At 36.3% G+C, this 12835-nt stretch overlaps 1 protein-coding gene across 1 annotated transcript; it reads right to left on the bottom strand.

Annotated features, from left to right (window-relative positions):
- Positions 1-11522: 11522 nt before the first annotated feature.
- LOC131169363 (proline-rich receptor-like protein kinase PERK9) lies at positions 11523-12590 on the bottom strand. The gene is made up of 3 exons (XM_058128584.1): positions 12268-12590; positions 11864-11935; positions 11523-11751 (listed from the first exon to the last, which is right to left on the bottom strand). The coding sequence occupies exons 1-3, from the start codon at positions 12588-12590 to the stop codon at positions 11523-11525; spliced, it is 624 nt and encodes a 207-aa protein (XP_057984567.1).
- Between the last annotated feature and the right edge of the window lie 245 nt (positions 12591-12835).

The following is a 12835-nucleotide window of genomic DNA, read 5'->3' on the forward strand; positions in this document are numbered from 1 at the left end:
CCCACATTAACCCATGATTTTAACTATTTACTTTAAGTACCATTAAACTAATTTTTCATTTTATTTTCTAAGTGTAATATTATTTATTTTTAATGGACATTTAGGTCAAAAGACAATTCGGGGTGTCAAATGACCATAATGCCCCTGTTCGGTTTACGTTCCAGATTTTTCGGTAATACCGGGTTTTGTCTGTTTTTCGATTTCTCACTTTTCTTTGTACTAATTATTTAATTTTTCTTTGATCTTTCTAATGAGATTTATTCTTCAACAAGGTTCTATTTAAGTCCTAAAAATGTTTTCTAGGGTTCCCCGCAGTCCAGGGCTAGTCAACGGTCCACGCCGTGACTTCTCGGTGCGGTCACCCATCGCTAGGTTTCCCGGCTCGCTTAACTTGATCACATTTCTTTGCTATTATTTTTCCTTTGTTTTTCTTGTATTTTCTTTTCTTCTATTTCATTATTTTATGTCTCCTCCCTCATGTCAAAGTGTAGTTCTAGGCATCCTAGCTGTCCGGACAGCACTGGTCATCGGAGCAGTAGAACGCACTACCGAACTTTGGGGTGTTACACCTGGTCCCCTCTTCTGCTGTCTATCCCTTCTGGTTTGCTCACTGATTCTCACTTTTTCAACCCTTATTGCAGCTTCCACTAACTTGCTAAATTCTGTGATTCCCAAGGCAGTGAGCTGAATCTTTATGTTGTCATTTAGTCCCTCTTCAAATCTCTTACATCTTTCAGCTTCATTAGGGACTATCTCCCTTCCATAGTGGCTTAATCGGATGAATTCTTTCTCATACTCGGCCACTGACAGCTGTCTCTGCCTCAGGTTAATAAACTCTCTTCTTCTCTCTTCCAGGTATACAGTACCCACATATTTCTTCTTGAATTCTGAGAGAAAGAAGTCCCAAGTTATAGCTTCTGGCTGCACTTCACTGGATACCGTGTCCCACCATTCGTAGGCATCATCTTGCAACAAAGATATGGCAGCCTCTAGGTTTTGCTCTGGGGTGCAGTGGAGTTGTTTTAGAACTCTGCCCGTTCTGTTCAACCAATTCTCGGCTGCAACAGAATCATCTTCTCTCTTGCCGAAAAAGTCCACTGCTCCAAACTTTCTTAGCCTTTCCAGGTGTGATTTCTGCTGTGGAGCTGGTGGTGGTGGTGGTGGCGCTGGCATTACTCCGGCCATTTGTTTAAAGAAATCGGCCATTTGCTGGAACATGGCCTGTGGAGGCTGAGCAGGCTCTACTTGAGCTGGCGGAGCAGGTTCTCCCATGCCCCCAGTCTCAGCTGCTGCAGGTGGAGCATGACTCTCCACTTCCTCCTCGACTGCTCTTTGAGATGAAGGGTCCATATCCTATTTAACAAAGACAAACAGATCTGCATTAGTGTCACCTCGACTCTTACAAATGCAATGCATGGTATGGACTCAATCTAGGCCCAGAAACGCCTAAACCGTGCTCTGATACCACTAAATGTGACACCCCTTACCGTGTACAAGATATGCAGAGTAAGCAATGCCACACGGTGTATCGGCACCCTCTATTTTTCCTTAATCAATTTTTTTGTCATAATTTTGAATATAGTTTATGAAATATAGTTCATTTATTGAATTTATAATTTATTTGAGGTTCCGAAAATTTTATAGAAAATCCGGCAGAATACCGGCTAAAAATGGAGAAAACAGTTCTTCGGAACCTGTTAAAAACACTTCCAAATAATTTCCAAACAATCTCAACTTCAATTCATCAACAAAATCTCAATATCAAGATCTCAACAACATATCTCAATTTCAGTTCTCAATCATCCATCACATATTATAATCAAGTATAAATCACAAATAGATATTTACTTTTCCATTGACAAATACAATTTTCATAATTTACATGAACATCAATATACATTACACAAGTTTAATTACATATGAGAAAATAAAAATTTAGTTACAAAATGACAAAATGACACCTAGTGCCCTACCAATGCACTGCAGAAGTTGAGGTGACACGGACACTGTGCAGAACTGCAGGATGGACTCACCCAGTCTGTGGTCTACTGGGCTCACGATCTGTATCTCCAGTACCTACGCGTGGCAAAAGCAACGAGCTAAGCAATAATGCCTAGTGGTGCAATAATATAATAAAAGAAAATAGCAGAAAATAAATATGTATAGAATGTGTATGATTTGTTTGTTTGGTATTGGTATATCCATCATTTCATTAACTTTGTTCACTTTCATTCATTTGGTTGCCCAAGTAACCTACACTAGGCAATGGATGGATAAGCAGTAAGCGGCATTGGGTACCTAGTACCTCGGGCCGTCACACCATCGGTCACATATGCATCTCCCGGTGTGCAACAGAACAGCTAACAAGCTGTAAATACATCAGGCACAAGGCCAAATCTCAATTCAAGGTCAGAATGGCTAAAAGCCATAAAATCACGGAATGGCATATTGCCATGTGCAGTACTGCTAACTGAACCCTATTGGCATGCCAAACTATCCAAACCAATCTTATTAGGTATACTAGGGCATTTGAAACTTTTAAATTCTTCAATTTGTGAATTTCAAGTTTTTGTGTTACTATTCACCTCATTGGTCAACAAAAATGTTGACTTTTGGATAGAAAATATGTACATTGACTTTGGCACTCCCAACATACCACATTTGGCATTCAAAACTTGTTGGCATTAAGCATTTATACCTTTTCAATGTTTAAACAAAGGGAAGCAGAATTTTCAGATTTTGAAGCCTAAATTTACTGTTTTATTGAGCACTGTTGTAGTGGGAATTTGAGGAAATCGTAAACATGAAAGTTGTTCCTTATTTTGTCTAGTTTAATTTCCTTTTTTGAATCACTCCATTTGGAGTTTTGTAGCTCTAGATATGGTCCAAAAACCACAGCTGGCCGAATTGCCAAAACTGCAGAGTTACCAAATCTACAGTAACATGAATAGTGACTGTGACTGCCATTTGGGTTAGGTTCTGGACATAATTTGGGGTAGGTTTCTTCATGAAAGTTGTTTGTCTATGTCTTAACTTGTTGCTGTAAAGATTTCAGGTCAATTGACCAAATCTACAGTGAGTTATGGCCAAATGAACAGTTACTGTTCATTTGGACATTGTGCAGAATCAGTTGCAGGGTATCCGGATTGGGGCCAACTTTTGGTCCACTTGCTTTGGTCTTTTGGGCATGGTTTCTTCAGCAAAAATGTGCCATTATAAGCCTAGTTTCATGTCCAATTGGCCAACACCAATTGGACCAACACTGCCAAAGTTATGGCTGTCTAATTGGACTGGAATCTCAGTCACCATTGCTGTTGTCCCTAGGCAGCATAGTCATTCACTTTGCCATGCTAATTTTCAGTCCAAATTATGGTTAAATTTCCTCAAATGGTCACTAATTGACCATTAGAATGTCCTTTAACAATTTCATAAGCCAAGTCCACATTTTCACCCTCAGAACCCTAGTTTCCATTTCAATTTACCCATACACCTTACTTAAGCACACTAATTCATTATCTATGTAGATATATAACTTAAACATAATCTCAAATTCATTCTAAGTCCATTAAAACCATCAAAAACACTCCATCATTGTTCCTTCCTTAGGGCTGCCGAAATTCAAGGCATGCATAAACATAAATTTCATTCATTTAAGTTACAAATTCTTACTCACTTTAAGGCTTTAACATGGAATAAAGGAGATTTAAGTATATATGTGCACTAACCTTGTTGTATGCCAATCCAAGCTTGAAAAAAACTTCTTTATTTTCACTTCTTTTTGCTGCCCAAGTATTGCACAAATTGTGATGACCAATTTTTGTGAAAGGAAGATGGGGTTTTATGGTGGGATGAAGGGAGAAATCAAGCTTACAAGGAGGCTTTCATGGAGGTTGAGAGAGGTGAGGGAGAGGGCTGCGAAATTTGGAGAAGAAGAGCAGAAAATTTGTTTACTTTTTAACTCATTTCTTTCCTTTTTAAGTGGTTCAAGAGTGCTTGTTAAAGTGTGATTGGTGGAGGCCTTTTTGATGACATCATTATGATATCATAATTCAAGTTTTCATTCAATTTCTTTTCTTTTCTTTTCTACTAACTTTAAATTAGTTTTCATCAACATTAATTCATATTTTATGTCATAATAATTATTTACTCAACTGGACAAGTCGGCCAAAAATCACCTCTGAAGGCAAAATGACCAAAATGCCCTCCGTTTGGCTTAACGGGTCAAAATTGTCTGTACCGATTGAAAAAATTTTCTAAGTATTTTCTTGGCATTCTAATGCCATGGGAACCTCAATAACCCTTCTCTGGAGTCCCAAAAATTATTTTATAATTTTTCCCCCGGGTGTAGGGCTCCTAGCTGCGAGAACCGCAACTTCCCTCTGGGTTACCCATCGCTAGGGCACCGGTTCGTTTAACTCGGTTGTATTTTATTTCTAAAATTTTTACTAAATTTTTCATATTAATATTTGAGTTAATTATGGTTCCTCACTTTAGTTTAAATATTTTTCCGGACGTTCTAGCTATCCGGATCGACACCGGTCACCGGAATAGTAGAATGTACGGAGTTGTTACCGGGAGGGTGTTACACCTTGACTCAGTCCCTTATACCTTCCGGGTCTTTTTCAGCTGAAACACAACATTTATAGTGTTTCACTATCTTATTTCATAGTAAATCCAATAATTAATTCATAAATACTTAATTCAAGCCCAAATATGCTTAAACTAACATTCTTGGAAATTTTCATTTTAGAGTTTGTATTCATGGTACTATTTAAGTCAATTTATTGACTTTCTAAGGCTTAATAGGTATGGGAACTTCAACTTCACCCACATATCACATTTTGACCACTAAATTTGTTGGTTTTAGTTGTTTATTCAAATTCTAAGTCTTTTAGGCAAATTTGATAGATTTTCAGTTTTAGTGTCTAAGGTTGTATTGTTCCATTGGTTATCTTACTGTTGCAATTTGACAAAACTTTCTTCGTAGAAAATGTTCCCTATTGTATTAAGTTTATTCTCCTTTTTGAATCACTCCAATTGGAGTTTTGTAGCTCAAGTTATAGCCATTTGAACCATGGCTACCGGATTGGACTCAACCTAGAATTCTGGGCAATTTTTTTGTGCTGGCAGTTTTAGGTCACCAACTTGGGGTGGCCAAATGAATTGGTTAATGGCATAATTTGGGTTTGTGTTCCCCATGAAAGTTTTAGGTCTATATCTAAAATGTCTACTGGTAAAAGTTCAGGTCATTTTGACCTGCCTAGCTCAAGTTATGATCAAATGAACAAACACTGTTCATTTGGTTAGTTTGTACAGGGATAGACTGAGATTTTCCAAGTTTGGTCAATTTGTTCACTAGGTTTTGGTCACTTTTTGGGCATGCTTCCTAAATGAAAATTGTGTCATTTAGTGTCTATTTTCATTCCCAATTGGTCTCATACCAATTGGGCTTGTAAATTTTCATTTTTAGGCCCTCAAATGTAACTTGGTCATGCTGCTAGCAGCATGACCACACTCAATCCGAATTTGGCCTGAACTCCAACCATTCCAACACACTTCATTTGGTCACCATTGACCATTTCTCACTTCAAATTAGGTCCAAGACATCATTTACAAGTTTCTCACATTTTTGCCTCTAAACCCTAGGTCCAAAACCCTAACTACACTAGTAATTACATTTAACCACATCCAAGTATCACAATATCACCTATACATTCATATAAGCTTGCCTACACTTATAATCCAATCAAATTCATGCACTACCATAGCAAACCCTAGCTGATCAAAATCCATGTTTATTCCTCCAACAATTAATTTCATTTCAGTTTAAGTTTATTTCTAAGTTAATTAAGCTATAATCACAACTAATTCAACTAGAAAATCAAATTTAGTTTACTAACCTTAGTGCAGAATTTTCTTTCCCTCCAAACCTCTTCCTTTCTTCTTTCTTTATTCTTCAATCACCTCTTCTAGTTGCCAAAACAAGCTTTAACCATGGTAGAGTAATTTTCTATGGTGAGATTTTTGATTTTTCAAGCTCAAAGATGAGCTTTCATGGAGGTTTTAAGGGTAAGAGAGCTTTGGGAGAAAGAGAGAAAGAGAGCTACGGGAAAGAAGAAGATGGATCTTTTTATTTTTTTTTTTTCTTTTCTTTTCTTTTATGTAATTTGTCTTATGGAAGACCCAAAAACCAATTTAATTAAATTTATTAATTATAATCTTTATGGCATCATGCATGATGTCATGCATGATGTCATCTCCTTACACCTTTTTCATTTTCTCTTTTTTTTTTATTTATTTCTCTATTAGTTCTTTAATTTAATTCTCGATTCTAAAATTTTATTTTCTCCGATTTTATTTGACAATTGGGTCAGGAGTCAGCTCTAGGGGTCAATTGACCAAATTGCCCCTCTCCGATTCAACCCGGTTTGCAAATAATTCAATATTTCTTCTGGCTCCCTGACCTAATTATTTGACTAGCTTAACAATTCTTTTTTGTGATTTTCTCTTTTCCACTGTGTTCATAATAGTCCTAAGGACTGCGGCGTCACATTTTACGGTTCGAAATTTGAGTTTAAATTGACTTTGCAGTCGTTCCCGAGAAGGTCACCCATCGCTGTGACTCTCAGCTCGTTTTAACTTCTTATGTTCTTTTTTTCTTATAATTAACTAATTGACAATTACTATTTTTTTGTGTTTATGGCTTATCTAGTTGTCTTAAGTGTGGTTCTAATTCTCTTAATTGTCCAGATCGACTCCAATCACCGAAACAGTGAAATATACCAGGCTATGCAAATAGGGATGTTACAATTCTCCTCCCCTTAAAATAATTTCGTCCTCAAAATTTTACCTAGTATCAGTCTCTGAACAGCTATGGGTGTTGTCTTCTCATGTCCTAGTCACGCTCCTAAGTAGCTTTCTGGCCTGAATAATGGTTCCTTAGCACTTTAACCAATACTATTTACTCATCGATTGCTCACCTCGTGTGCCAAGTTTCTTATGAGCTTCTGTCATAAGTTAGATTTAAATTCATTTCAATTTTAGAGGTAAGCAAATCTGTGTGCTAGTGGATCCACTCTTTCTAAGACCTCATATGATCCTATGGGTGAGAACTAAATTTTACTCTTTTCTTATCAAATCTTTTAATCATTTGTTGCAACCTTCAGTTTAGTTTAAAATATTTTAGTCTTTTCTTACTGTTATTTTAGTAATTATTTTCTTTTGTAGTCTTTTCTTTCTTGGCCATAGGTTCATAACCATTATCTTACCATCTCCATTTATTACCAAGGCCTATGTGCCATTTTGCACTATCTTGTTTGCTTTGGTTTAACTTATTTCTTTCTTGATAAAATAGTTCGGAATATCGTTACGCATCTTAAGTAAATTGCTTGCCTTGGTGGCAATTCCTCATCTAGTATTTTTCTCATTTCTTACTGTTCTATTTATTTTTATCTATCGATATTCTATAGCTTATTTTGCACTGATGTGTAGTCATTATGTTCTTTTGTACTGAACTATAACCTTTCAATATTCTAACTTTAGAGTTTTAAATCCCAGGTTAGGATTTTCAAACTCCTTTCCAATAAGAAAACTTTATCTTATCATAACTGTACCAAAACAGGTGTCGTTTGCAACTATTCTTATTCTTGTGTATTATTGGGTAGTATGTAGCACTACACAATAAATCCGAAGTCAGTACTGTAATCTGCAGCTTACAGCACAAACATCAAGAATATTGCATAGTTACTACGATAGATCCCAATAAAACAAACTTCCCTATATCTTATTTCTTTTAAATTCACTAATATCTTGAACTTATTTTGATTATCGTACCCACTGACATCTATCAGCAGTAATACCCTTACCCGTATCTAAGGTAGCTATATTACTATAACTTACTTTTAGGTTCTCTTTCCTTACATAATTAAGCGTATTAATTAACTTTATAAATTCTTGTGTGCTAGCAAATACTTTTCACTGACAAACTCTTCCAAAATTAATTTTAAAAAGACTAGTCACTAACATATCAAAATTTGATTTTTTTTTATATACATATGATGTGACTTATCCGCAAGTATATGGGTCGTCTCAAGTAATAAAGTGATGAATCAAGTATCGTTCCCACGAGGATTTGCTGTTTGATTACTAAACTATGAATGAAGCGATTATTTGGGCTAATGATTAATGAATAAATGGTAAATGTAAATGAGTAAGGTAAATTGATTAATCCAATTGAAATGGGTAAAGAGCAAACAAATAAATTATAATTCTAGTTCACAATTAAACTAAAATTAACAATGGGTAATTTAAGCAAAAGTCTAATTATGGTAAAAGTGATTCCAGAGTTGGGGGTTTATGCATAAATTAGTTGGGATTTGTCTTGGGCATTCCAATTTTTAGGGAAAAATAGAGTTTGAAGGAAATTGATTCTAAATCCCTTTGATATCTTTTTCAAGCAAATCAAAGCGTATTCTAAAATAACCAAACCTACTTTCGTATGTATTTGATTATTTTAAAACCCATTAAGTTTTGTAACCAATAATTAATTCCTCTTAAAGTCTTAGTTTATTTCTAAATCTAGGTGATTTTAAGTTCCAATCCATGATTACCTATCAATGACTTTCACCTTTCGGTCCTTCAATCAAAGATTAACACAATACCCAATGGGTACCAACATTAGGCAAGTAAATCAAGCACACAAGGAAGGAATCAAAACTCATATTCATATAAAATAAGGAAATACCCAGTCCAAATCCACAAATTAATCTAAAACATATTTCCCAACTCTGAAATCTAAAGAAATTACTCACTCATGATGGTATTTACAAGAAATATTGATGGAAAAGTAAAGGAAAACATGATAAGAGGACTGAAATAGAAAAACCCAGGTGGAAGAACCAAAGTCTCTGGTTTCTGGAGCTCTAAAAATGTTACAGCAGCTCCTCCCCCAAGAGAAAAAAAAAATGGCGTCTCCTCTCTCTCTCTCTCTCTATTAAATTCTCTTTTCTTTTTTCTCTTCTCCCCTTGTCTCCATAAGAGAAGTAAGGAAATGATCAATTTATATCGTCCCTAAAAGTTGCCCTAAAAGTAAATAAGAGCCAAGGAGTGGATAGGAAATGAGGTGTAAAATTATCCAAGTCAGCAGCACTATTCACGTTCTGGGCAGTCTGCTTAGGGTTCGGCTTAACCCTAAGCAGCTTTTTAGCAGATTTCAACTTCAGTCGCCTTTGCGCTTAAGGTTGCGGACCTTCAGCAAATCTCGGCGGACTTAGAGTAAAATGGACTTTTCTGCTCATGCTTGACTTGTCCGCACCTTAAGCCGCTTTACCCCAGGCATGATCTTAAGCAAAGCCTCAAGCAAATTTCGGCTGGTTTGCTTTTTCAAGGTTTGATTTCTTTAACTTTCCTCCATGCTTAAAGAACTCCAAATTTCTTCAAATCACTTCCTATTGCACTCATTGATCTTCGATTTGCCATAAAATCCTATCAAAAACAACAAAATTACAAAAATCACATATAAAGTATTTAAATTTAACAAATAAGCTAAAATAAAGCTAAAAACATAAAATATACTAAAATATAAGGGCAAAATGGATGTAAAACTACCCTAAAATGCCTATATGAAATGAGTGTAACAAATTCCCCCAAACTCAAACCTTTGCTTGTCCTCAAGCAAATTTAAAACAATTAATGCAATTTGGGGTACCTTACCTTAAATTTATGAAAATTACTTATCCAAACTCTCAAGCTTACTTTTAGCCACCAACAAACCATATACCCACTTTCAAGATGCAAAGAATTCAATCCCTACCAAAAGTAAGCTCAATTGCTCTTCAAAGCAATTCTCAATCCTCCAAGGACAAGGTAAAAAAAAATTATTTTATATGATATGCATGATCCTAAAATGAATGCACAAATCAAATTAAAACTAAGTGTAATCTATATGAAAACTATATGCAAATGTACATGTATGGGTATAGACATGTGTGTGGTATATGTAAAAGTGTATAGATTATCTATATATGGATGAATGAAATGCAATAAATGAATGAAAGAAAGTTTTAAAGAAAATTTTGGAAATTTTGCAAAAATTTTGCCCTCACCCCCAAACTCAAATGAAACATTGTCCTCAATGTTTAAAATGAATGCAAAGATGGGCAAAATTGTGTGAACTAATCAATTAATGAAATATATACAATTGGGGATTAAATCAATGTAAGCTCAAGTATTTCAAAATTAGCTCAAAATGATATTAACAATGAAGCTTTAGAGAGAAAAATGTGAAAAAGTATCCCAAATGTATGAATTTACACTGCTTAAGATGTTGCTTAACCTGTTGCGTAGGGTAAAGCGAAAGCATAAGCATTGGCAACATACCATAGGCATAAATAGTAAAAGGGTAAGTTGTTACCTCCAAATGATGTGAAACAGATGCGGCTCAAAGAAAATTGTGCAACTCATCAATGTCAACAAAATTAGGATTGAAGAAAAAGATAAAGTGCAAAAATAATGTGCAAGAAGATGAAAAAGTGTAAAGAAATAAGATCTAACAATTAAATCAAGAATTAAACTAAAAAGCATTCATAGAATAACTATATCCATATCAGAAGATAAAATAAAATAAAGTAAACTAAAGGAAAGAAGTGCAAAGATAATCATAAAAACTAATTACCAAAGTATTACAACTATTACTAAGGTTTGAAGATTAAAATAAACAGATTACAAAGTGAACCTAAAACAGAATTTAGAACTATTGCTACTGATCAAGCTTTGCTATCAAGGCTTTGCTGTCAAGGCTTTGCTGCTGCACCAGGGTGTGCTTCATGTTCTGCAGTAGGTTCATTGTGATCCGAAGCTTCAGAAGCAGTTTCCAAGTTTTCTGTTAAGTCTTTCATTTCTTGAAACATGGCTTGGCCCCAATGATATAAATTGTTGTAGGATTGGGCCAGTTTGTTGTAAAGCTTTAGCATTTGAAGTTGATGTTGCTTCTGTTTCTTTTTAAGAGATAAAAGTCTCTTTTTAAGTTTCTTTTCTAGCTTTTTCTTTTGGTTAACCTGCTCCTGACCCATGGTTTCAATTTTGATTTCTAAGCTCTTCAAGGTAGCAAGAATTTCTGTGGTGTCAGGTGAGGGAACAGATGGTTGGACAGTGAAACTTGCTATTCTGGATTCCAAGGATCTTAAGAGGGATAAAATGTCTGCTGAAAACTGTGGGGTAGAGGTTGGTTGTGGTTCTGCTGGTGCAAAAGTGGTCTGCAGTACCAGTGGTATCAGGATGCTACTGTAACAGAGTATAGGTATGGCCTACTTTCTCACAAACATCCATATGCAGCAACATTGCGCTGTCTATATATGATTCCCCAGAAACTGGCAGCAATTTATATAGACTAGCATCAAAGCTAAATGAGTTTGCTATAGCAGTTATATACCCCCCAAAAACAATACTACCTTTAGTATGCTTTGTGACAATTTGGTGCCAATGAGTAGCTATGAAATGGGCTGTGCTTACTTGTTTTCTCTCCTTCATGCACCACAAGAGAAACAAATCCCCAAAGACCCACAATCATATCGTGTCCCCTTCCTAAAACAAAGGTAAGTAATGAACCTGTGGAGGTATTTCAATACATGGTCAACTATCCTAGAGCCTTTTGCAGTCCTCTGTGTATAATAACCCCCAAAAGGTGCAATATCCTTCCAGAATTGAACAGGGTCATAAACAGTTTGCTGCCACTCAATGTTTATATCCTGAATCCTGAAAACCAAAAATTGCATTCATAGCAGCCATGTCTAATTCCCTATCAATTCCAGCACATCGAAAATATATCATATCTTTATGTTCAGGCACTGTTGGTTTGAAACTCAACCTTAGGGAACTCAAAAATTCGAGGGTTAGATCCTTGTACACTGGTTCCCTAATTTTAGCAAAGTCAGTCCAGCTAACAGCATTCAAATAGGCAAATACAGAGTCATAAATGCCTAATTCTTTCAAAATCTGCTCATCCATATACTTGTTTGCCAAAATAGTTTTAGAAACTAATTTCTCATAGGCCTTTTTCATATCCATATCCCTAAAAGCCCAAGGTAATGGAGAAATTACCTCCTCTATAGTATCTGCAGATGACGCAGGTGCTGGAGTTTGCAAGGAAGACTGAGATACTGGTGTTTGGGTCACTGGTGCTGAAGTTTGTGAGGAAGACCTGGTCCTTTTGCTAACTGGTTCAGAGGACGGCTAAGGTGGAGAATTCAGGTCGAAAGGAACAGAGGGTACTCGTTTCCGTTTTCCGACAGGGGTTTTTTTAAGTTTACTTGCAGCCTTTTTTTTGTTTTGCCTTGGGTTTTCGTTTGAGTGGGCATAGGTTCAGGCGCTGGTTCTGGGGAATGGGTGTCGGGAATTTGTGTTTCATTTTGTGGCTCGGATTGCGGCGAGAGGGGAGTCGGCGGAATGAAAGGTGGTATTTGGCTTGGGGATGGTGGCGGTGACTGAGGTGGTGGCGATTGAGGTAATGGCGGCGTTTGTGGTGGCGGTGACTGAGGGAGCGGCGGACTAGGGCTGGGGTTAGGGTTTGTGGGTAATGAGGATGGAATACCCATTTTTTATTTGACAGAATGTCGAAGTCCACTGAGTTTGGGTTTGTGGGTAGACCACATTTTAGTTCTTACCATTTTAATGAAAAGGAAGAAACCTTTCGGCTTCCTGTAAAAATTGCCGGAAGAAATGGCGTGAGAAAGGAGTCGATGAGGTTTGTCGGGAGTGTGGGCGAAGCTTTTGGAAAATTGGCGGAAGTGCTGGGCCTTTTAAAATGTGGGGTAAACATTTGGTATTCTGGGCCATGCTT

This window comes from Hevea brasiliensis, chromosome 10 (genome assembly GCF_030052815.1).
Source record: "Hevea brasiliensis isolate MT/VB/25A 57/8 chromosome 10, ASM3005281v1, whole genome shotgun sequence".
NCBI classification, from domain to species: domain Eukaryota; kingdom Viridiplantae; phylum Streptophyta; class Magnoliopsida; order Malpighiales; family Euphorbiaceae; genus Hevea; species Hevea brasiliensis.

Bases quoted from the DNA above. Each gene is read 5' to 3' on its own strand.
- LOC131169363 (XM_058128584.1), bottom strand. From the start codon at position 12,590: ATGGGTATTCCATCCTCATTACCCACAAACCCTAACCCCAGCCCTAGT. The intron at 11,936-12,267 runs GTACCCTCTGTT...GAATGCTGTTAG, and splicing joins CTGTCGGAAAACGGAAACGA to CTGGACTGACTTTGCTAAAA. The intron at 11,752-11,863 runs GTTGAGTTTCAA...TTTGGTTTTCAG, and splicing joins GAATTTTTGAGTTCCCTAAG to GATTCAGGATATAAACATTG.